Source organism: Callorhinus ursinus, unplaced genomic scaffold, assembly GCF_003265705.2.
Source record: "Callorhinus ursinus isolate GAN/ISIS: 27379988/994484 unplaced genomic scaffold, GSC_fseal_2.0 scaffold112, whole genome shotgun sequence".
Lineage (NCBI taxonomy): Eukaryota > Metazoa > Chordata > Mammalia > Carnivora > Otariidae > Callorhinus > Callorhinus ursinus.
In genome coordinates, this window is record NW_027397174.1 from 538,994 (window position 1) to 564,436 (window position 25,443).

At 40.8% G+C, this 25,443-nt stretch overlaps 1 protein-coding gene and 1 pseudogene across 8 annotated transcripts in view; both read right to left on the reverse strand.

Annotated features, from left to right (window-relative positions):
- F8 (coagulation factor VIII) overlaps positions 1-25,434 on the reverse strand; it is a 146,750-nt gene extending 121,316 nt beyond the window's left edge. For 5 of the 8 annotated variants that reach the window (XM_073889660.1, XM_025862822.2, XM_025862820.2 and 2 more), the window contains exons 1-3: positions 22,962-23,293; positions 4,903-5,024; positions 1,136-1,258 (exon numbers count right to left, since the gene is read on the reverse strand). In XM_073889660.1, the coding sequence (XP_073745761.1) occupies positions 1,136-1,258; positions 4,903-5,024; positions 22,962-23,107 (391 nt within the window). In that variant the 5' untranslated portion in view covers positions 23,108-23,293. Of the gene's footprint in view, positions 1-1,135; positions 1,259-4,902; positions 5,025-19,069; positions 19,128-22,961; positions 23,299-25,366 lie in introns of those variants that run through there. The other 3 variants (XM_073889659.1, XM_025862821.2, XM_073889661.1) reach the window with 3 other exon arrangements.
- Positions 9,965-11,399, reverse strand: LOC112816342 (large ribosomal subunit protein uL13 pseudogene; annotated as a pseudogene).
- Positions 25,435-25,443: the final 9 nt, after the last annotated feature.

Genomic DNA, 25,443 nt, shown 5'->3' on the forward strand with positions numbered 1-25,443 from the left:
CCCCCTAAGTCCATTCATATTGTTGTGAATGGAAAAATTTCATTCTTTTTTATGACTAAGTAATATTCCAGGCTTAGGGTGCAAAAGAATCATCCCTATGCTCAGCCCTGAGCTGCAGAATGGTGGGACCCCTGACCTTTTTAAAATGCTCCTAGATTCATTCTGGAAGCTCCCAAGTAGATAATCCTCATGGGAATAGCCTGCTAGGCTTTCCCCCTATACTACCTGCCCTCACCTGTCATCTTCCCCAACTCAGGTCTGCCCTGATCTCATGAGTACAACTCAAAAAATTAAGACTTTCCAATTTCAGAATGAGAAATTAGTCAACATAGGGCACGTGCTCTAATAGTTTATTAATGATTTGCTTGAATCTTCTTGATCTATATATGCCATAATCTATCTGGAAAATATCATAGTTAATTGTGGTACCCCCTTCACTCCCTTCCTGCATTGTGAAGGTTAAGGAGAAGCTATGTAAAGTAGGGACTCTGGCCAAACAGGTTTCTGTTTTAACAAAGTCAGTTTGTGCTTCTGGTAGGTGGCTCTTATCACGTGGTGGCATCCATATTTAGAAACTGGGGGGAGGAGAAGCAGAGGAAGTGTCTGGACAGTCAGAATCTAAGGAAAGAGAAGATGAAATCCATTTCACTTCCATACCATGAGCCTTGATCCTCCCTAGGAAGTTTTCTGGGCATACGAAGGCAGACGAAGTGGAATTGTTAGGATCAGTGGCCTGGCTCCTCAAGGGAGAATAGGAACCAAATTAAACTTCAGGGCTTATGGGGCACCTGGGTGGCTCAGTCAGTTAAGCGTCTGGCTTCAGCTCAGGTCATGATCGCAGTGTCCTGAGAGCAAGTCCCGCATCAAGCTCCTTGCTTGGCGGGGAGTCTGCTTCTCCCTCTCCCTCTGCTGCTCCCCCTGCATGTGTGCACGTGTGTTCTCTCTCTCTTTCTCAAATAAATAAAATCTTAAAAAAAATAAACTTCAGGGCTTAGATGAAAATGACAATACTCCTGACTTCACGAAATTGGCCTAGGTTTGAATCCTGAGTACACCATTCACTAGCTGTAGGACCTTGTATTCGATACTCCTTTATCCCTAAGATGACAGGAGAATAAGAGGGCACTTAACTCACCTTCAGAAGCTTTCCAATAGGATACACCAACAGCATGAAGACTGACAGGATGAGAAGCCATGTTCTTAAGTATAATGACCACTGTGTCATAAACTTCAGCACGGATGGTAGGACCCAGCAGACCTGCAAGAATGAGATGCCACCCAAAGGTCACTTTGAGAGTGGTACTCCAGGAAACCTGATATTACAAAAGTGATGGCCAAAGTCACAGTGGGAAGACATGACCCTGTGATTATTAATAAAAAGTAGTAATTGACTGAATAAATGCATAAACTGCTATCACCAGCTCAGTGTCATGGTTGTTCTGAGGATAGATTTCTGGCAATTTATTCAATGTATTCATTCATTCAACTAATAGTTGAGTTCCTACTATATTCTAGGAACTGCCCTAGGCACTGGAGATGCAGTAGTGAAGAAGACAGATCATGGAAACTACATTCTGGAGAATGTAATTAAGCACATAAAGAAATATTCTTTTTTAAAAAATATTTTTATTTATTTGAGACAGAGAATGAGAAAGCACAAGATGGGGGAGGGTCAGAGGGAGAAGCAGACTCCCCGCTGAGTGGGGAGCCTGACATGGGACTCAATCCTGGGAATCTGGGATTATGACCTGAGCCAAAGGCAGACGCCTAACCAACTGAGCTGCCCAGGTGCCCCCACAAGAAATATTCTGATTGTTGTAAATGCTATAAAAGATGGTGGTGTGCTAGAAAATGAAGCTAGAGACAGAATCTTTTAAATATAGTGGTTAGGAAGGGCATCCTTGAAGAGGTGGCATTTGAGCAGAGATCTAACTAATTGAAAAGAAGCAAGATTTGCAAATATCTAGTAGAATAACATTGAAAGCAGATAAAACAAATGGAAAAGTCCTGAGACAGGAATAATCTTGACATAGTTGAGTAACACGTGAATGAACAGGGGAATAAGAGAAAATAAGGTTATAAAGGCAGGCAGGGAACATAACATGTAGGACTTTGTAGGCCACAGGAGTTTGGATAAATTTGGAATTTACAAGAAGTATGCAGACTTAGGACTTGTTTTGGATGAATAGTCAACAAGACTTGCTGATGGATTGGATGTTAGAGATAGGAAAAAAAAACAAGAGCAGCCAGGGATGACTCCTGTGGTTTGGGTTTGTGCAACTGGGTGGTAGGCAGGCCAAGATGCAGAAAATTAAGAGGAAAATCAAGACTTCTGACTTATAGACATATTAAGTATAAGATGCCTACAAACGATTTATTGAATGAAGTGGATTCACTGGGACAAAAACATCAAAGAGATTTATTTTTCATAGTTTTTAAATGTGCTATGTGGAGGGACACCTGGGTGGCTCAGTCAGTTAAGTGTCTGCCTTTGGCTCAGGTCATGATGCCAGGTTCCTGGGACCGAGCCCCGCATAGGGCTCCCTGCTCTGCGGGGAGCTGCTTCTCCCTCTCCTGCTCTCCCTGCTTGTGCTCTCTCTCTGTGTGTCAAATAAAATCTTAAAAAAAAAAACCAAACCTGTGTTATGTGGAGTTTCCCCTCTTGCACTTTGAACAATCCCCAATGTTTTCCAGTAACTATCACATACTAGCAGTATCATATTAGTCCAGTGATACTAGTCTAGCTTAATATCAAACATCTGATGTCTCCTGCAATTTAAGGATCCCTCCCTTCTCCAGCTTTCTCATCTTCCTCTCCAAATCCGCCTCCCCCACTCACCTTACTGTCTCCTGACCCTCTAAGCTTGGAGCTAGTGAGAAAAGGACAGGGGTGGATAAAGAGGCATGATGACAAGATCTTTCTTGGAAAGAACAGTGATAATGTGGCTTTGCTAGTCCCTGGTTGTGGGGCATGCCAAAATTCTGTCTCTTTCTTTCCTAGGGAACTTACATGAGTTCTTTGGAGACTCTCTCCTTCCCAATCATGCCCTCTCCAGCTGTCACTTGTATATCTCTTCTCAGTTTCTGCTTCTGGCAATACAATTAGACTTTTCCTATTGGGGTCACCTAGCCCTGGCAGGAAGACCTCTCAGGCAGGGTCTTCTTGAGATTAATCTTGTCCTATGACCTTCCTCATCTCACACCTAACAGTGGTAGTGCGGTTAGTTTCAGCTATAACCCACTCTCTTTATTATGCCATCAAGGGAAGCTCCCTGAAGACTCTGACCTTGAAAGTTTTTTCAGATAAAAAGCAGGAACTAGTCATAGTCTTATGAGTTCCACAGGTCTTATGTCAAGTCTTCTAAGTGGTTCTCCTAAAGCCTTCCTCACTACAGCTTGACATGAGGGTGAAACCTTCCTCCCACTATTGGGTGGGGAACATACAAATCACCAAAAATGATTTACAAAGAAATCCTCAAACCTAAATTATTTCATAAGTTCCTAGCCTTCTTTTATTTGGGCTTGAGGTGCAAGATGGGCTGAGGGTTGCAGAACCAATTTTGGGCCACCACCTGAACAAGTCCCTGAATAAGTCCTACATATGAGGGCTGACATTTCTTTTTCTTTTTCATCAAATTTTAACTTAAATTCTAGGTAGTTAACATACAGTGCAATATTGGTTTCAGGAGTAGGGGCGCCTGGGTGGCTCAGTTGGTTAAATGTTTGAGTCTTGATTTTGGTTCAGGTCATGATTTCAGGGTCTTGAGATTAAGCCCTGCATCATGCTCTGTGTTGGGTGTGGAGCCTGCTTGGGATTCTTTCTCTCCCTCTCTCTCTGCTCCTCTTCCTCATTCTCTCTCAATATATATACACATACATACATACATACATATACTGGTTTCAGGAGAATTTTCAATGATTCATCACTTACATACAATATCCAGTGCTTATCATAACATGTGTCCTTCTTCATACCCATCACTGATCCAGCCCATCCCCACCCACCTCCCTCTATCAACCCTCTATTTGTTCTCTATTGTTAAGAGTCTCCCATGGTTTGTTTCTGTCTCAATAAAATTTATTTCTTTTCTCTTAGTTCAAGATTTCAAACTGGGTAAAACTGACCTTTTATAATTTAAAAAAAAATAATCTCTATACCTAACATAGCGTTTGAACTCACAACCACAATATCAAGAGCCATGTGCTCTACTGACTGAGCCAGCCAGGTGCTCCCCATCTCTCTTTAGAATTTGGGAGTACTGGGGTGCCTGGCTGGCTCAGTCGTTAAGTGTCTGCCTTCAGCTCAGGTCATGATCCCAGGGTCCTGGGATCGAGCCCCGCATCGGGCTCCCTGCTCTGCGGGAAGCCTGCTTCTCCTTCTCCCACTCCCCCTGCTTGTGTTCCCTCTCTCACTGTCTCTCTGTCAAATAAATAAATAAATAAAATCTTTAAAAAAAAAGAATTTGGGAGTACTTGTCATCTATAATTCTCAGCAATAATTCTAAGGTAGGAGATGTCTCATTTTGATATCCTGTTACATGCTTATTTGACATCTAAGTGGATGTATCAAGCAAGCAGCCTGAACTGAAGATATAAACCTGGGAGTTATTGGCATAGGGATATCTTAAAATTGTGGGACTGGATAAGATCAGCTAGTGATCGAAGGTAAAGAGAAGATAAAACAAACCCAGGTCCAAGACCCAGAGCACTCTAACATCTAGAGAACAAGCAGAGGAGGAGAGTCCAGCAAACAGACAGAATATTCTGTGTCAGTGTATTTCCCCAACAGGCGGTAGTAAGGGAAACCTGGCCTTCTACAACTGCAGCTCCAAGACTGGGGGAGCCTTGCTAGGACATCAGATACTCAGTTTCATAATAAACAGTCAATATTGTTTATATTACCCATCCATGGTGGCCTGGGCTTGGCAATGTTGAAAAGGTCATCTGTAAACTCTACAAACACAGTCTTTTTGTACATGACTGATGTGTTGAATGGCAAAGATCTTGGCACCGTAGGAGAAAACCTGTGTGAAGAAAGGAAAACGTCATTCATTTTGGTGGGCCTTCTTTGAACCCACTTTTCGGAAGCTGGAAGTAAAGCTTCCATCCCACTCTCTTCTACTGTTAACAAGGCAAACTGGAAATTATATATAACGCTGCTATAGACTGAATGTTTATGTGTGCAGACAATGGGATTAGTGACCTTATAAAAGAGACCCAAGACCCCAGAGAGATCTCTCACCTCTTCCACCATATGCAATGTTACAGTGGCACAATGGGAAGATGGCCATCCGTGAACCAGACACGGAATCTGCTAGCACTTGACCTTGGACTTCCAGGCTCCAGAAATGTCAGAAATCCGTGTCTGCTGTGTACAAGCCACCCAGTCTGTGCTATTTTGTTATAGCTTCCTGAACAGACTAAGACAATTCCTAACATCTATCAAACCAAAACACTGTTTTCATAAGTCATCTGATACATTAGGTGCCACATGATAAAATAAATCATGGTTTGTTTCTGTTTCAATAAAGTTTGAGTACCCATACACTGCATCCTTTGCCAAAACAATAACTACAGGGTCCTTCAATTTTATCTCTAAAAGACACTGTAACTTTAATCTAATTAACTTGTATTCAAATTTTGTCAGTATGTACCTAAAATTATACTTCCCCTCTCAGGGATACCAGGAAAATCACAGAGAAAATTACCTTCCAATAAACACTATGTACATTGATCTACTGGTGCCAGAAACTGTAATTTAGAGTCAATTCTTCATTAATGCTCATTTTTGTCTCTAGTCAGATACTCCCAATTATCCATTTATTCATAGATTAGCTACTGAATCAGAAATTTTACAGTTGATTATATAAATGTTTCCAAAATGTTTTTCTTTGCCTCAGTTATTAAAACTCTTTTAGGTAAAGATTGGTTCCCAACCTTTTCCTCTCTCTCTACCTGACAAGTTAGGTTGTCATGTTCTGGGGCTCAGTCTAGGTTGAATAATCAAAAGGATCAATGTGAAGAGGCCGCAGGTGAATTGGTAGAAAATACAAAGTGCTTGAAGGTGGCTATTGCCATTCATTTTTGCATGCATAGAGTAGTTCTGCAGTTTTCTATATGCCACAGAGAGCCTCTCTTCCTGACTCATACTTCTGGATATCTAACTCTTACCACTTCCCAGATTTTACCAGTTGGCATTGTTTCAGCAACCCAAAGAAGTACATAGGCACAAGGCATGGACATTTGGAGAATGAATTCTGCTGCCCTGGAAGGAAACTTTCATGTGTAGATCCTGGTCTCCAAACCCCAATCAGTCAAAAAAAAAATTGAGCACTCACTCCCCACAGATGTATATACATCACAGATGTATAAACCATATACTACATGCCACTGTGCTGTCACAAAATACATATTAGAAATGAATATGGAAAAGGAGAGATTGTTAAGGATATATAATTATAGAGCAGATGTTGTTTCTTTTGTTTTGGTAACTAAATATTTTTATTTGACATCACATTTCAATCTCATATATTTGTGTAATAATTAAAAATGACGCCCCATGGTGAACTTTTCACAACTGATCCCCCTTTCATTCTCCACTTAAAATCCAACTCTTTTTTTTTAAAGATTTTATTTATTTATTTGACAGAGAGAGAGCAGTGAGAGAGGGAACACAAGCAGGGGGAGTGGGAGAGGGAGAAGCAGGCTTCCCGCAGAGCAGGGAGCCCGATGTGGGGCCCAATCCCAGGACCCTGGGATCATGACCGGAGCCGAAGGCAGACGCTTAACCACTGAGCCACCCAGGCGCCCCTTGAGAGCAAAATGGGGATGCGTGTACATAAAACCTAGTGGGTGGGTTCTCCTTACATCATGGTTTGTATGGCAATGTTTGTTTTGGTAAATAGGGTAGAAAAGGGTAAGAACAGAAAAGAGGGCCTCATTATAAAAGAAACACAAATCCATTTCAGTGCCTCAGGTGGTTTGAACTGCTGAGCCAGTAACCCAGTGCGTTCTCTGCCTGGTTACTGACAGGTGTCAGGGTCTAGAATCTGAGGGTGGAAAGGAAGCTCAGGCACCACGCAGCCAGCCCCCTCTAGTTTCTGGCTAATGACAAGGTTCAGGGAACTTGGGTGAATGGCTGGACAGGGGCAGGAACTCAGGCTCTCAGACCCAGATCCTTAGTACTCGGTGTCAAACTCATTTCCTGGTCCTCTGCATAAACTTGGGGTCTGTGAACTGATGCTTTTTCAGTCTGACTAATGTCAGAAACAATTCAGTTTTCATGTGTAAGTTTCCTCTGCACAACATTTGTAGTCTTGGTTGTTATTCTGATGAGGGCAGTTTTCATCTGTCACTCCAAGTGAGTGCACTAGGCTTCAGTGTCAGTAGAGCTCTTTTCATGCTGTTTCTCTCTTCATCTATAGCTTACATAACAGCCTGTTTTCAAATTTAATAATTAGGTCAATGATTCTTGATTTATTTTTACAAGATAAAACTGAAGACAGTAATAAGGCCAGGGAGAAATGGTGCAGTTCTAACATCCCAATCTGAAAGGATTTTTTTCTGTATTACACAGAGGAATCTAGCATTAATAGATACTCAGAAGTAGCTTTTGGTGTAAGCATTTAAGGATGAACAGAAGAAGGTTTATGTGGTGGACACCAAGGACCCTCAACAGAGAACTTTCTCAGCTTCAATTTTTTCTCATTTTTAAAATTGTGGTAAAACATATAAAACATCAAATTTACTCTTAAACATGTTTAAGTGTATAATTCAGTGGTACTAAGTATATTAATATTGTTGTACAACCATCACCACGTGGCATCTATCTCCATAACTCTTATCTTGCAAAACTGAAACTCAATATCCATTAAACAGTAACTCCCCTCAGCCCCTGAAACCACCATTCTGCTTTCTGTTGCTATGATTTTGACTATTCTAGGTACCTCATATAAGTGGAATTATACAGTACTTGTCTTTTTCTGACTGGCTTAATGTCCTTAAGATTGATCCATATTGTAGCAGGTGTCAGGATTCTCTTCATTTTTAAGGCTGAATAACATCCCATTGTATGAACAGATCACATGTTGTTTATCCATTCATCCATAAATAGACACTTGGGTTGCTTCCATGTTTTAGCTATTGAGAATAATGCTGCTATGAACATGGGTATACAAATATCTCTTCAAGATCCTGCTTTCAATTATTTTGAGTATATATCCAGAAATGGAACTGATGGATTATATGGTAATTTTCAAAAAGTTTTTAAGAGTCACCATCCTGTTTTTCACAGTGGCTACACCATTTTACATTCCAACCAACAGTGCAGAAGAGTTCCAATTCCTCTACATCCTCACCAACACTTATTTTCTGATTGTTTTTGTTGTTTATTTGTTTGTATAATAGCCATCCTAATGGGTGAGAGATTGTATCTCTGTAGTTTTCATTTGTATTTCCCTAGGTGAGTTTGAGCATCTTTTCATGTGCTTACTGGCCATTTGTATACTTTCTGTGGGGAAATGCCTATTCAAGTGTGTTTTGTGCATGTTTGAATTAGGTTGTTTGCCTTCTTATTGAGTCTTTCTTTTTAAGTTTTTTTTTAAGTGACCTCTACACCCAACATGGGGCTTGAACTCATAATCCTGAGACCAAGAGTTGCATGCTCCACTGACTGAGCCAGCCAGGCACCCCTTTCTTGTTCAGTTTTAAGGAGTTCTCCATATACAGGTTTCCCCTGCTATCCAAAAGCAGAATATGCCTATGAAACCTTTTGTAAGCTGAAATGGCATAAAACAAAGAAGCAACTACCATTTTGTAAAAGGCACAATGCTCTTCAGATTTTTTTAGTTAGTGAAAACAGGTACTAAAGTCGGTCTTTTGTAAAAGCAGTGTTGTAAAGCAAACTTTCAGACAGTGGGGGAAACGTGTACTTTGGATATTAATCTCTTAGTATTTTATTTTATTTATTTTTAAGATTTTATTTATTTATTTGAGAGAGAGAATGAGAAAGAGAGAGAGAGAGAGCGCATGACGGGGGGAGGGTCAGAGGGAGAAGCAGACTCCCCGCTGAGCAGGGAGCCCAACGTGGGACTCGATCCCGGGACTCCAGGATCATGACCTGAGCCGAAGGCAGTTGCTTAACCAACTGAGCCACCCAAGCGCCCTAATCTCTTAGTATTTTAAAAAAGATTTTATTATATTAGAGAGAGAGAGAGAGACAGCGTGAGTGGGGGGAGGGGTAGAGGGAGAGAATCTTCAAGCAGACTCTTGCTGAGCATGAAGACTGATGTGAGGCTTGATCTCATGACCCTGGGATTTTGACCTGAGCCAAAGGCAGACGCCCAACAACTGAGCCACCCAGGCGTCCCTTTACTGGTGCTTATTGAGGCTAAGTATCTGAATAGTTTCCTTGAGCAATTGTGACACATTAGGACATTCACAGCAGCAGGAGCAACCTACAGCATTTCTTTTTTATTTTTCTTTAAAATAATTGATTAGTTTTGGATCACAAAATACAGGGAAAGCACAAGGGCAGTGCCTGTGACCCCTTGGCTGTACTCCCCAGGCTATGCATCTGGGAACAACCTCTGTACAACACCAAGCTTGGCCCTCAGCACCCTCACACCCTAACATCTGCAGAGTATAGCACCCGAGCCTGAGGCAAGTTTAAACACACCCCATTCACAACACAGGGCTCCCCTCCAATCATTTTCCAGATCTCTTGCCAACAGTGAAATAGTTGTTCCAACTATCAATTTCTTAGAACTCTCAGAAATGAGTAGGTCACAGGCAATTATGCCTCAAAGCTCTTAGAGTTGTTTTTTTTTAACCTTTTAAAGAAGGCCTTTCTTAATTAACAGCAGTGACTAAAGCCCCTTCTGTGTTCCCAGTATTCTAAGCCCCAGGAGGCGATGGAGGAAGGGCAGGCCAGGCCAAGCATGAGGAATAAACAATTTTATTGGGCTCAGACCAGGAGTCCACGCATCTTGAGGACCTGTGTATTTATCAATTTTCTTCTCCACATTCTTTTTGGCCTGTTTCTGTAGCCTCATGAGCTGCTGCTTCTTCCGGTAACAGATCTTGGCCTTCTCCTTTCTCTTCTCCAGGGTGGCTGTTATGGCCTGGTACTTCCAGCCAACCTCGTGAGCCAGGCGCCCCAGGTAAGCAAACTTCCGGGTAGGCTTCAGGCGCACCACCTTGAGGGCAGCAGGAACCACCATCTGCTTTTTCTTGTCGTAGGGCGGCAGAATTCCATCAAACACCTTGAGGTGGTCCAGGGCAGCCTGGCCTTGCTTGGTCTTGTGCGGCAGCATGCCTCGCACTGTTTGCCAAAAGATGCGGCTGGGTCCTCGGAAGTGGTAGGGGCCACGGGATGGGTTGGTATTCATGCACTTGTGGAGGAAGACCAGGTACTTCAACTTGTTTCTGTAGAAATTGCCAAAAATGTTGATGCCCTCATAGCACACAACTACAACCTTGCGGCTCAGAAGCACTTGTCTGGCCACGATGGCCGCCAGGTGGCCCAGAAGATGGCCTCAGTCATCGAGCACCAGGACCTGCCCCTCCGCCATCTTCAGCAGCCACCTGGGCTACAGCATTTCACTCCATTCCAGGGTTCCCTGGGCCCCCAAGAAAGCACGTGATGGGAGCAGCTCTGCCAACCCTATGCCATGACAAATGACTTTCTGTACTGACTGAGGGCCAGGGGCTGGTGTACTGATAAGGAAGCACTCCCAGTAAAAGGAGTTAATTTACAGAGGAAGGAAGGAGGATCTGCATGGACTAGTGGGCACAAGCAGGCTGTATGAGCAGGTTGTCAGAGACCCATCTCATTCATTCCTGCTATATTGGTACCTCTACTTCAGATTACATCTATGGTCATGTAGGGGATCCCTGATGACCAGCTGCTAGTGGAGGAAGAAGCCTGAGCTTTATTTACAGATGGGTCAGCTTGATATGCAGGTGCAAAAGCCAATGCTATTGGTTGTGAACTTTGTGTAGAAAGAGAAATGGCCCAAGGTTCCAATATATACGGACGAATGGCTATCAGCAAATGGTTTGGCTGTCTAGCTGGGGGCCTAGAATTAATAGGGTTGGAATATCAAGGAGAAGGATATCTGGGCACAAAATAGAAAAATGCCACCAGAGAGCATCTAATGACTGGAAATTAACATCAGCCAACCTCTGCATGGGCCACCCCAGCGCTGGCAAAATGTGAGATAAGCAGCTATGGTGGCAGGAAGAGAATTTATGCAGCCCCAAAAGCATGGGTTCCTGCTAAGGCTCATATACCTAGTATTGTCCCTGAAAGTCCAACCTGCCAGAAGCAGAAACCAACCCTGAATGCACAATACTGCTGTCCATCGTAGAGACCAGCCAGCTGGTCTTGCCAAGGCCTTGCAGAGGCAGGAAAGACTAAATATGTGTCTCAATCACAATGAAGTGTTATCCTTTCTACAATGGGAAGGGGTCCAATGCAGTCAACTTGCCACTGACCAGCTGAAGGCTTACAGAAGGTTTGATTCACTAATGTGGGATTCCATATAACATCATGTCTGACCAGGGGACCCACTATACAATAAAGGAGGTGTTGGAGTGGGCCCATGACCATGGCATCCATTGGCTTTTTATCACATGCCAACCCATCCAGAAGCTGCCAGACAGAGTCCAGTGAAATAACTTCTTAAAGCACAGCTGAAGCTCCAACTTGAAGCCAGGGCCCTGTGAGGATAGAAGGCCAACTTCCAAGGTGCTGTATATGCACTGATGCAAAGATGGTGGCAGCAAAAGAAACTCAACTTACCATCACCCCACTGTGACCTTTCTGGGGAGTCTGTGCCAACCCTCCCTACAGCTGTGAGCTCCCAGTGTACAAGATCCCCACAGTGAAAATGCAAAAGTCTCACTGAATTAGAAACTAGGGGGCCACTTGGGGCTATTCATACCAAAGGGGCATGGGCCAGAAAAGGAGCCCCAAGGGCATGATTACAAGGTGGGGGGGATCAGGGTGCTGTCACACGCAGGGTGGGCATAAATATCGTGGTGAAGACAGAAATGGGATGGCTCTGGGAGCCACTGCCTGGTCGCGCTCACACCTGCACCACAGGCACCAGAAACCTTCTCCCCCCTTTCCGAAAGCAGCCCTTCCCCCACAGGTCCGTTGCAGGGCAGGCCACGCCCCCCCCCAGGGCAGATAACAATATTATCTGGTGCCCATACCATCAAGTGCACCCCTTTGTTCAGTCCATTTGTCCCACTTCCTGGCCACTTTGAGAATTATGCCCTTCTACACTCATCAACTCGTCCCTTTTTCCATTTTGTTTCCTTGGTTCTGCAGAGTCTACTCCACCCAGTTTCTCCAAAGCTTCCACCACTTTGTAACAAAACTGAGACCCATGTCAAGAGACAGGTATTTTGACATCCACTAGCACAGCGCTTCCACTTTAATATTTTTGACTAAAATGAAAAGACACACAAAACGTTTATTAGAGCAAGAGCTTGGAATAGCCTAGAGGGAACAGGATCAAGAGCACACAGAAACACTTTTTTCTCCCTCTAAAAAGAGGCAAAAATCAGAGGCAAAAGAAATAAGGTCATGGGACAGAGAAACAGAAGGCCTAGGCTCTAGTTTAGTGGGACATGGTCCACAATAGGACTCCCTATTCAAAGGAACATTCCTAAGAGCATCAGCACCTTCCAGATAAGTGATTCAGTTCTGCGATGAGCGTATTTAGGACCTTTTCTATTAGAGTGAATAGTTTCCACTGGTGCAGAAACACGTGAGGTATGTGCCTGTGTCAGTTTCAGGGTAATCTGCACAATAAGTGACAAAATGTTCCAGGGTTCATGGGTTTTACTCCTTCCTAACTTCTGTGGGATTTTTGTTTGTGCATTTCCCTTGGGATTTGATATATAAATCTTGCCAAGTATATTTGGCAACAATGTCCTTCACATGAACTGTTCTTTCACATTTTATCTAAAAAGAATCGGAAAACCTATTATATTCCCTGACCTTTGCTTAGAAGAAGTTGAGCAGCTGCAGGAACAGATAATATAAAACTGAATTTCCCCAGATGTTTATTTCAAAATTTGGCAGAGGTTGTCAGGATGTGTCCAGAGTCAGCTTATCCCGTTAATCAGTATCAAAATAATCTAGGCTATAAAATGGTATCATCAAAATAAAATTCTGTCAACTTTTTCCTGGTAAAAATACATGTGACTGCTTGCACAACAGAAAGCTAGATAACAAATAAATCATTTTCTCCATTCAATTCAATTTTACAGTTATTCACTATACCACAGGCTGCATGCTAGAGGGAAGCTACAATACAAAATATAATGTATTAGGTATAATTATCTTAATAATTTTTAACCACACCTACATTAATGGATAAGTGGCTAATTGTTCAGTTAGAGATCAGGCTACTGACCATCTGGGCCTCTACTTTAGGGTCATTAACACTGCACAACTGCAGGCTATATAGACTGTAGAAGGAACTTGAATCCATTCCTCATACCACACACAAAAATTAATTCGGCGTATCAAAGGCCTAAATATAAGAGCTAATATTATAAAACTCTTGGGAGCAACTATAGGTATAATTCTGTGTGACCCTGGATTTGGCAATAGTTTCTTAGGTAAGACATCAAAAGCACAAGCAACCAAAGGAAAAAAAATTGATAAACTGGACTTCATCAAAATGAAAAACTTTGTGCTAGGACAGAATATTTAAAATGAGTACATCTGAAAATGTATCTAGAATATATACAGAATTCTCAAAACTCAAAAGTAACAGGACAAACAACCCAATTTTTAAAATGGGCCAAAGCTCTGAACAGACATTTCATCAAAGGAAATATAGGAACAGCCAATTACACATGCAAAGATGCTCAGAATCTTTAGTTATCAGAGAAATGCAAATTAAACATACAGTGAGATACCACCACAGAGTCATTAAAATGACTAAACTTAAATACTGGCTAAACTTAAATACTGGCAACATCAAGTATTGTCCAGGATGTGTTGTAACTGGCACTCTCATGTGTTGTTGGTGGGAGTATAAATGGTACAACCATTCTAGAAATCTGTTGGCAGTTCTTATGGTTAAACATGCATTTCCCATATGATCCAGTGATTTCATTCCTAGATATTTAACTAAGATAAATAAAAACAGATGTCCACACAAAAGCTTGTACAGGAATGCTCACAGAAGTTTTCTTTATATTAGCTCCCAAACTGGAAACAATCCAAAGGTCCATAGGGCAGTGATATAGTCCCATAATGGAGCAGTAATCAGCAATACAAAGAATAAAACTACTTCATGCAACAATCTGGATGAATTTCCAAATCATGATGGTAAAGATAAAAAGCCAGACACTGAAGAGTGCATACTGTATGATTCTAATGATGTAAAAGTCTTAAACGGTCAAAAATGGAATCCAGAAAGCAGCTTGTTGCCAGGGGTCAGGTCAGGGTAAGGAGACTCACTGGAAAGTTGCAGAAGGATTGATGTAAATGTTCTATGTGTTGATTAAGGTGGCGATGATGTGACTTGTATGCATTTGCCAAAACTTATCAAATTGCATATTAAAAATCTGTGCGTTTAATTGTATATAAATTATACCTGTGGTAGGCAAAAATTTTGCTTCTCTTCACCTTTCCCCTTTGGTGTTATGCCCATGAATATGTTATGTTACATAGTTAAAGAAACTTTGTGGATGGAATTAGCTGTAGCTAATCAGCTGGTCTTGAGGGAGAGAGATGATCCTGAAACATCTGGGTGGACCCAAAGTAATCATAAAGGTCTTAAAAGTGGAACAGGAAGGCAGAAAAGGTCAGAGAGATGTGGAAGTTGAAGTCAGAACGATTTAAAGCATTCGAGAGACTCAAATGCACTCTTCCTACTTTGAAGATGAAGGGCCCTACATGGAACTTCAGAGAAGGAACTGAATTCCAGTAATGATGGCAGCCCTGCCAACAACTTGATTTTTCTTGTGTGACCCTGACTAGGGTGCCCAGTTGGGCCCACCTGGCTTCTGAACCACTAAAATTATAATAATAAAGGGTGTTTTTGCAAGCTGTAAAGTTTGAGATAATTTGTTACACAGCAAGAAGAAACTATTATGATACTCAAAGTTGATCCAAATATTAAGAAATAACTTGACAAGCAAATAAAAATGCAATTAAAGCTCATGCTCCTAAATGAAGCTGGTTCTTTGAAAAAATTAATGAAATCGATAAACCTCTAGCCACACTTATTAAAAAGAAAAGAGAAAGGACCCAAATAAATAAAATCACAAATGAGAGAGGAGAGATCACAACCAACACCACAGAAATACAAACAACTGTAAGAAATATTATTGAAAACTATATGACAATAAATTGAAAACCTAGAAGAAATAGATAAATTCCTAGAAACATATAAACTACCAAAACTGAAACAGGAAGAAATAGAAAACTTGAACAGATTCATAACCAGCAAAGAAAGTGAATCAATACTAAAAAATCTCCCAACAAACAAAAGTCCAGGACCAGATGGCTTCCCAGGGGAATTCTACCAAACATTTAAAGAGAGTTAATTCCAAAATACAGAAAATGAAGGAAAACTTGCAAATTCATTCTATTACCCTGATCCCAAACCAGACAGACTCCACTAAAAAAGAGAACAGGCTAATATCCCTGATGAACACGGATACAAAAATTCTCAATAAAATACTAGCAAGCCAAATCCAACAGTACATTAAAATAATCATTCACCACGACTGAGTGGGATTTATTCCTGGGTTGCAAGGGTGGTTCAATATTCGCAAATCAATGTGATACACTACATTAATAAAAGAAAGGATAAGAACCATATGATCCTCTCAATAGATGCAGAAAAAGCATTTGACAAAGTACAGCATCCATTCATGATAAAAACCCTCAACAAAGTAGGTTTAGAGGGAACAAAGCACAACATAATAAAGGTCATATATGAAAACCCACGGCTACTATGATCCTTTTTTTTTTAAAGATTTTATTTATTTATTTGAGAGAGAGAATGAGATAGAGAGAGCATGAGAGGGGGGAGGGTCAGAGGGGGGAGGGTCAGAGGGAGAAGCAGACTCCCTGCTGAGCAGGGAGCCCGATACAGGACTCTACCGCAGGACTCCATCCCAGGGCTCCAGGACCATGACCTGAGCTGAAGGCAGTCGCTTAACCAACTGAGCCACCCAGGCGCCCCGGCTACTATTATCCTTAATGGGAAAAAACAGAGCTTTCCCGCTATGGTCAGGAAGACGACAGGGATGTCCACTCTCACCACTGTTGTTCAACATAGTACTAGAAGTCCTAGCCTCAGCAATCAGACAACAAAAAGAGATAAAAGGCATTCAAATTGGCAAGGAAGAAGTCAGACTTTCACTATTTGCAGATGACATGATACTCCAGGTGGAAAACCTGAAAGACTCCACCAAAAAACTGCTAGAACTGATACACAAATTCAGTAAAGTCACAGGACACACAACATACAGAAATCTGTTGCATTTCTATACACCAATAATGAAGCAGCAGAAAGATAAATTAAGGAATCAATCCCATTTACAACTGCACCCAAAATAATAAGATCCCTAGGAATAAACCTAACCAAAGAGGTGAAAGACCTGTACCCTGAAAACTATAAAACACTGATGAGAGAAATTGAAGATGAAACAAAGAGATGTAAAAAAAAAATTCCATGCTCATGGATTGGAAGAACAAATATTGTTAAAGTGTCTATAGCACAGAGGACATTAGGGGAAGGAAGGGAAAACCAAAGGGGGGAAATCAGAGGGGAAGACGAACCATGAGAGACTCTGGACTCGGGGGAAAAAATCTGAGGGTTTTAGAGGGGATGGTGGGGGGATGGGGGAGCCGGGTGATGGGTATTAAGGAGGGCACATGTTTGTAATGAGCACTGGGTGTTATATGCAAACAATGAATCACGGAACACTACATCAAAAACTAATTATGTACTGTATGGTGACTAACATAACATAATAAAAAAATAAAGTAACACTATACCACTTCAAAAAAAATGTCTATAGTACCCAAAGCAATCTACAGATTTAATGCAATCCTTATGAAAATACCAACAGCATTTTTCACAGAGCTAGAACAAACAATCCTAAAATTTGTATGGAGCCACAAAAGACCCCGAATAGTCAAAGCAACCTTGAAAAAGAAAAGCAAAGCTGGAGGCATCACAATTCTGGGCTTCAAGTTGTATTACAAAGCTGTAGTGATCAACACAGTATGCTTCTGGCACAAAAATAGACCTATAAATCAATGGGACAGAATGTAAAACCCAGAAATGAGCCCACAACTATATGGTCAATAAATCTCTGACAAAGAAATAAAGAAAAAGACAGTCTCTTCAACAAATGATGTTGGGAAAACTGGATAGCAACATGCAGAAGAATGAAACTAGATCACTTTCTTACACTATACCCAAACATAAATTCCAAATGGATGAAACAGGGGCACCTGGGTGGCTCAGTCCGTTAAGTGTCTGCCTTGGGCTTGGGTCATGATCCCAGGGTCCTGGGATTGAGCTCCGCATTGGGCTCCCTGCTCAGCGGGGAGCCTGCTTCTCCCTTTGTCTGCCACTCCCCGCTTGCATGCGCGCTCTCTCTCTCTCTCTCTCTCTCTCTCGCTCTCGCTCTCTCTCTGACAAATAAAGAAACAAAATCTTTCATTTAAAAGATTTTAAAAAAAATGGATGAAACACCTAGGGGTGCCTGGGTGGCTCAGTCGGTTAAGCATCTGACTCTTAATTTCAGCTCAGGTGTTGATCTTAGGGTTGTGAGATTGAGCCCCGCGTCAGGCTCCATGCTCAGTGCAGAGTCTGCTTGAGATTCTGTCTCTCTCTCTCCCTCTTTAAATAAATAAATAAATAAATAAATACACAAATAAATAAATAAATAAGTAAAATCTTTTAAAAATGGATGAAAGACCTAAATGTGAGACCTGAAACCATCAATATCCTAGAGGAGAACACAGGCAGTAACCTCTTTGACACTGGCTGTAGCAACTTCTTACTAGATAAGTCTTCTGAGGCAAGGGAAACAAAAGCAAAAATAAACTACTGGGACTTCATCAAAATAAAAAGCTTCTGCACAGCAAAGGAAACAATAAAACTAAAAGGCAACCTACAACATGGGACAAGATATTTGCAAATGACATATCTGATAAAAGGTTAGTATCCACTAGATAGAACTTATAAAACTCAACACCCAAAAAAATGAATCATTCAATTAAAAAATGGACAAAATACCTGAATAGACATTTTTCCAAAGAAGGCATCCAGATGGCCAACAGACACATGAAAAGATGCACAACATCACAGATCATCAGGGAAATGCATATCAAAACTACACTGAGATATCCCCTCACACCTGTCAGAACGGTTAAAATCAACAACACAAGAAACAGGTGTTGGTGAGGATGTGGGAAAAGGGTAAATTGTTGGTGGGAATGCAAACTGGTGCAGCCACTGTGGAAAACAGTATGGAGGTTCCTCAAAAAGTTAAAAATAGAACTACCCTATGACCCAGCAATTGCACTACTAGGTATGTACCCAAATACAAAAATACTAATTCAAAGGGATACATGCACCCTTATGTTTATAGCAGCATTATCTACAGTAGCCAAATTATGGAAACAGCCCAGTGTCATTGACTGATAAAGATGTGGTGTATATATATATATATATATATATATATATATATATATACACACACACACACACACACACACACACATATATTACAGAGCCATCAAAAAGAATGAGATCTTGCCATTTGCAGTGACATGGATGGAGCTAGAGAATATAATACTAAGTGAAGTCAGTCAGTCAGAGAAAGACAAATACCCATATGATTTCACTCATATGTGGGATTTAAGAAATTAAACAAGCAAAGGAAAGAAAAAAGAAGAGAGACAAACCATGAAACAGACTCTTGACTACACAGAACAAACTGATAGTTACCAGAGGAGCGGAATGTGGGGGGATGTATTAAATAGGTGATGGGGATTAAGGAGGGCACTTACGGTGATGAGCATCGGGTGTTGAATAGAAGTGTTGAATCACTATACTGTACACCTGAAACTAACATCACACTGTATGTTAACAAACTGGAATTTAAATAGAAACTTTAGAAAAAGAAAAAAATCATGATCCTAAATGAAATCTAAGAGGATATTACAAACTACTGTAAATAATGAAAAGAAAACTTCATGTCATAACCTGTGTGATACGCAAACGTTCTCAGAGAAAAACGTATAGCTTTAAATGCCTTCACTATTAAAAACAAAGGAAAAAGGAAAAATAATACCACTTTTCCTTTTTTTTAATAACATCATTTTTCCTAAGGTATTAGAAAAAATACAGCACAATAAGCCAAAAGAAAATAAGAGATCATTGAAAAAGATAAAATCTAAAAATAAATATTAAAAAATAACTGGGGTGGGTGGTGCCTGGGTGGCGCAGTTGGTTGAGCATTTGATTCTTGGTTTCAGCTTGGGTCATGAGATCAAGTCCCACGTCAGGCTCCATGCTCAGCAGGGAGTCTGCTGCAGATTCTCTCTCCCTCTCCTTCTGCCCCTCCTGCTTGTGCTCTCAAACAAATAAATAAATCTTTAAAAAAATAACTGGGAAAAACAAAGAAACTTAGAAGCTCATTGTTTGAAAAGAACATTACCAACAACAAAATAGACAAATCCCTTACAAACCTGTTTGTGGATAAAAGATAAAAAGCAAAGATATAGTAATTTAAGAAAAAGAAAGGGCATATAATTTAGATAATGTGGCAACAGAATTGAAAAAATAAAGTGATTACTGTACAGATATAAAATTAAAGCTGACTTCAAAAAAAGTTGAAACTTGATTTGACTAATTTTCATAGAAGAACCTGAAGAGATGATTAAAAATATTGCAAATGTCACCCGGAGCAAATAGACTCACAAATGAGTCTTACCTTTTATTTATTTTTTAATATTTATTTATTTGAGAGAGAGGGAGCACGAGCAGGGGGACGAGGGACAGAGGGAGAGGGAGAAGCAGGCTCTCTGCTGAGCAGGGAGCCCAACGTGGGACTCGATCCCAGGACCCCGGGATCATGACCTGAGCCAAAGGCGACAGTCGTTCAACCGACTGAGCCACCCAGGCTCCCCTTATCTAACTTTTAAACAATAGATAATTCTAATGTTATTTGAGCTATAAAAAAAGATGGAGCACTCATCAATTCATCTGATAAAAGCAGTAAAATTTTAATACCAAAATCTAGTAATAGTCAAAAATAAAGCTATAGATCAATCTTACATAATAAAGGCACACAGTGTTTACCTCTATAGTCCTCTGTTCTACCAGCTGAGCTGTCAAAGTGTGGTACTGTTCAAAGAAATATTCATTGTTCAAAGAAATATTAGCAATAATCAAATTATAGGAATATTAGATTGTACTCCAAGAATGTGAGCTTATTCAATATCAGGAAATCTATAAACATAATCCATTTGTCAATCAACATATTAAAAAATAAAACTTAGATGATATGAGATGTTAAAGTCATTTCTAATAAAAAATTTTATGGCAGGGTGCCTGGGTGGCTCAGTCAGTTAAGTGGCTAACTCTTGATTTCTGCTCAGGTCATGATCTCAGGGTCATGGGATCGAGCCCCACGAGCCCCACGCTGGGCTCCATGCTCAGCAGGGAGTCTGTCTCAGGATTCTCTCTCTCCCTCTGCCCCTCCTCTGGCTCATGCTTGCTCACTCTATCTCTCTAAAATAAATCTTTAAAAAAAATTTGTGGTAAATTGGAATAGAAGTAACAAAGACTATTTATGAAAAACAAACAGCAAATATTGTTCTGAATAACAAAATATTAAGACTATTTCAAGTATAAAATCATGGAGTAGACAGGAATGCTTGCTTTCATCACTAATATTTAACATTTTCTTGTATTTTCTAATAAATTCAATAAGATAAAAAAGAATAGGTTATAAACATTGGAAAAGAGCTATAATCTGTCTCATTTTGCTCATTTTAGGTAAGATTCAATACTCATAGAGACTCTAGTGTAAAATTACTAGAATTAATAACAGAATTCTGTAAGGTAACTAGATTCAACATGAATATAAACAAACAGTTTTCTTTATTCTGGTACTAAACATCAAGAAATAGAAATAAGAGAAAACATTTTATTAACAATGGCAACACATTTATAAAATGCATAGAGATAAATATAATAAATTGCTTACATTATATTAATAAAAGTTTCATAAAATGCCAATTAAAATCACAATAGGACTTGGCTCTTTTTAATTGGAAGAACATTTAAAATTTTTATATGGAAGAATAAAATGCCTAAGAAATGCTAAGAAAGGTAGGGGTGCCTGGGTGGCTCAGTCAGTTAAGTATCTGCCTTCAGCTCAGGTCATGATCCCAGGGTCCTGGGATTGAGCCCCACACTGGACTCCCTGCTCAGCAGGGAGTCTGCTTCTCCCCCTCCCTCGGCCTTCCCCCCTTCCCTGGCTTCTGTGCACATGTTCTCTCTCTCTAATGAACAAATAAAAATCTTAAAAAAAAATGCTAAGAAGGGTTAAAAAAAAAAAGAGCAGCGAGGACTGATTTCACTTACCAGATATCAGAAAATATAATAGACCCACTGTAATCCAATCAGTATGGTATTGGCATAGCAAGACAAAAGTAAAGTAGTTCAATGAAGAAGGATAATGCATCCAGAAATACATAATAGTATGTATGAAAATTTTATATAATGAATGGGTTTATCCAAATCAGTAGTAAAAGATGTATTATTTGATAAATGGTGCCACTGCCATAGGCTATTGATCTAGATGGAAACAAAACTACACAGATCCCACTTCTATACCATATATAAAAATAATCATCAGATGAATTGATGACAAATGTAAAAAACAAAACAATAAAAATCTTGCAAGAAAATTTGGGAAATACACATACAACCTTGATATGCAAAAAACTTTTTTTTTTTTAAAGATTTTATTTATTTGACAGAGAGAGACACAGCAAGAGAGGGAACACAAGCAGGGGGAGTGGGAGAGGGAGAAGCGGACTTCCCACTGATTAGGGAGCCTGACGTGGGGCTCGATCCCAGGACCCTGGGAACATGACCTGAGCTGAAGGCAGACGCTTAACGACTGAGCCACCCAGGTGCCCCATGCAGAAAACATTATTTTTAAGAGAGTGAAAGAGGACTTACACAATATAAGAATGAAAAAGGAAATATAATTACAGACACCGAACAGTTGAACAACATCACAAGATTAGTATGTGACTTGATAGCAATACATTCTCAAATCCAGAAAAATCTAGATTGCTTTCTAGAAAAATATATATAACCAAATTTGACTGAAGAAGAGGCAGAAAAATCCAAATAAATCGATGATCATAGATAATATTGAAAAAATCATTTAATACTAGTCTCCCAAAATGTACTGGAATCCAAAAAAGATGAAAAGCTTCTGAACTCATGGCTAATACCATTCTTAAACCAAACCTGGGCAAAGGTATCAAAACTGCACCACACCCACACAGAACTACAGACTAAAGCTGTGTGTAATACTGATGGGATCTCGTTCTGTTTCTCTGTACGGAAGCTTGGAGGTAGGCTGAGGGAAGTTTTATTTTCTCTCAGGCTCCTTGCCTCTTCATTCTCCAAAGTGGCAGCATGTGACAAAGAGAAGCAATGGACAAAACATAACAACATATGGACAAAACATAACAACATATCCACAAATAGTTCAGATCTGTGAAAAGGACTGGCAATGAGCACGCATACCTTACCTCAATAGTGCTTTTTCAGTGCTTAACTACCATCACAACCATCCTAACCTGACGTCTGCACCTTCCTCCAAACAGTCACATCCTCACAATCCTGACCGGACCCTATAGAACATGCCTTTACCTTGTGTCCACGTGCAGCTCACTGAGCAGTTCACTTTGCATATAGTCCCAGGACAGTTCCACAGCACCCAGGTAGTATCTTCTGGTGGCACTAAAGCTGAATGGCAAAAGGCACAGAAAGAAGCAGGTAGAGAGTTCTGTTTGCATGGCTCGTATTGCTAGAAAATGTTCAACTGGAGAAACAAAAGATTAATTCTTCTCTAAAATATCTTCAGCTCCCAGGGAAAAAAAAAGGTAAATTTTCTATGATTTAGTGAAAAGTCCCAAAATTTTTGCTGTGAATTTTAGGGAACTTTACCTGCTGGATGTTACAGCAGCATTAGCAGTAAGCGGTAACAGATAAGACTGCTTCCTTTTTAGCGGTGGAAAGCAGCCACAGGAAAAGAGAGGTGGAGCTAAATCTTAACCCATTCACTTTTGAGAGTACTAAGGGCACAAGAATGCTGCTTTCATCAGAACCTTTAAGGAAAGGAAGAGAGAGAGGGAGAGGTCAAGGTGAAGAGGAGCAGCAAAAGAAGCTCTGGATGTTGGAAATTCTGGAATCCACTTGCACAAACAAGAGTAACCAGTATTCTAATAGTCTCCCTGTTTCTACCCTTGCTCCTCACACAGACACCGAGTGACTTTTTAAAACTATGAAGTAGATCGTGTCACTCCTTCACTCAGAACCCTCCACTGGCTTCCGACCTCAGAGTAAAATCCTAAGTCTTTACCATGGCCTAGAGCATCTCCCATGATCTGCACATCCTTTTCCTTCAGACCTCTGTGGTCTCACGTCACTATGGCTACCGGCCTTCTTGCTCTTCCTTAAAAACCAAGCACACTCTTGCACTTAGACCTTAGCACTTGCTATCCCCTTTACTTGAAACATCTTTCCCCCAGATCGCCACACATTTCCACTTTCACATCTCCTTCAAGTTTTGATTCAAATCCTGCCTTTGCAATGAGCTTACATTGTAAGCTCTCTACCCCCACTGGCACTACTGATATCCCTCCTGGCTTCATTTTTCTATGCAGCACTCATAACCATTCAGCATCCGTGTATTTATTTATATTGCATTGTTGTTACCTGAGGCTTAAGGTTGTTTGTGTTTGTCCCAGGTATAGGATAGATCTCCTTACATCAATATGTAGCCCTGCTGAGCTCAAGCAGAGCCCCTACTCAGGTTAATGTTTATCAGGGGAAATGAGGGCCTCAAAGTATAGGAGATAATAAGAAGAAACTTGACCAGGGTTGCTATAAAAAATGTTATCATCACTAAGAGTCCAGTTCTGCAGAAATATGAATGTGCCTGGGAGCAATTGGTGAGGTGTTGTCCAGCTTGGAAACAAGCAGGAAGAAGTCCCTTTCATAAACATTTGCTGAGACCTTCTCTCTGTCACGCACCACAATGCAGAAATAATAGCTGGCATGTACTATATGCCAGGAATTGTTGTAAGTTACTTTAATGCAGCTGCTATTCTTGTCTTCATTTTACAGGTGATGAAACTGAAGCACAGAGAGGTTAGGCAACTTGGCCAAGGTCACACAGTTTGCAAGTGGTGGCATTCCAACCCATGTAATCCGACTCCATACTTCACGCTCCAAACTCCTATGCTATACTTCCATGCACTGGGTACACGGCATTGAAAAATACAAGCAACTGATGTAATTAATACTTATCACACATAAGTACCTCATACAGTATGTTATAAGGTGAAATAAGTGCTGTGCACAAAAGGAAAGTAAGCAGGGGAAGGCGGGATATACCAGGCTGCAATTTTAAAGGAGGATGGTCATGGAAAATCTCACCAAGTAGGTTACAGTTCAGCAAAAGGAGTTTGGCTTCTCCACTGAGGACAATAGGGAGACATGGTAGGCTTCTGAGTAGAGGAGGGCTGTGATTAGAATTACCTTTTAGACCAATCTTTCTGGCCGAGGTGGAGAGAACAGACTTTAGGCGGATAAGGGTAAGAACTAGGAACAGGTCGACCTGTTAACTTTGGGCAAGAAATGATTGTGAGTTGGGCTAAGATGATAGCACTGGGAGGGTGAGAAATGGCTCGATTCACTGTGAAGCGGTATCTATGGGGCTTGCTGATGAACTGGATTTGTAGCATTGAGAGAGGCGTTCAAAAATAAGACCAAAGTTTTTGGAATGGTGAACTTGCCATTAACTGGGATAGGGTGAGAGCGGGAGGAGTAGGGGGGGGGGGGGGGTGGAGTGGGGAGACGTGCCCTGAAACATAGTTAAATGGCTCCATAGGCATTCTTACTTATTGCAATGGTTTTTTAAGTGTCTCACTTTATTGGAACAAAGTCGGGCACATAGCAAGCACTGATAAATACGTGCTCAACGTTTACATGAACTAACACCGCAAGCCAGCTTTATTTTTAAATAAAGTAATGGGTAAAAGAGTCCTTACTGGGGAACGGCAAGGTGGCGGTCGCGTCTCAAGAAATCTTCCAGGTGAGAACCTCCGTCAGAGCAGGCTCTCTGCGC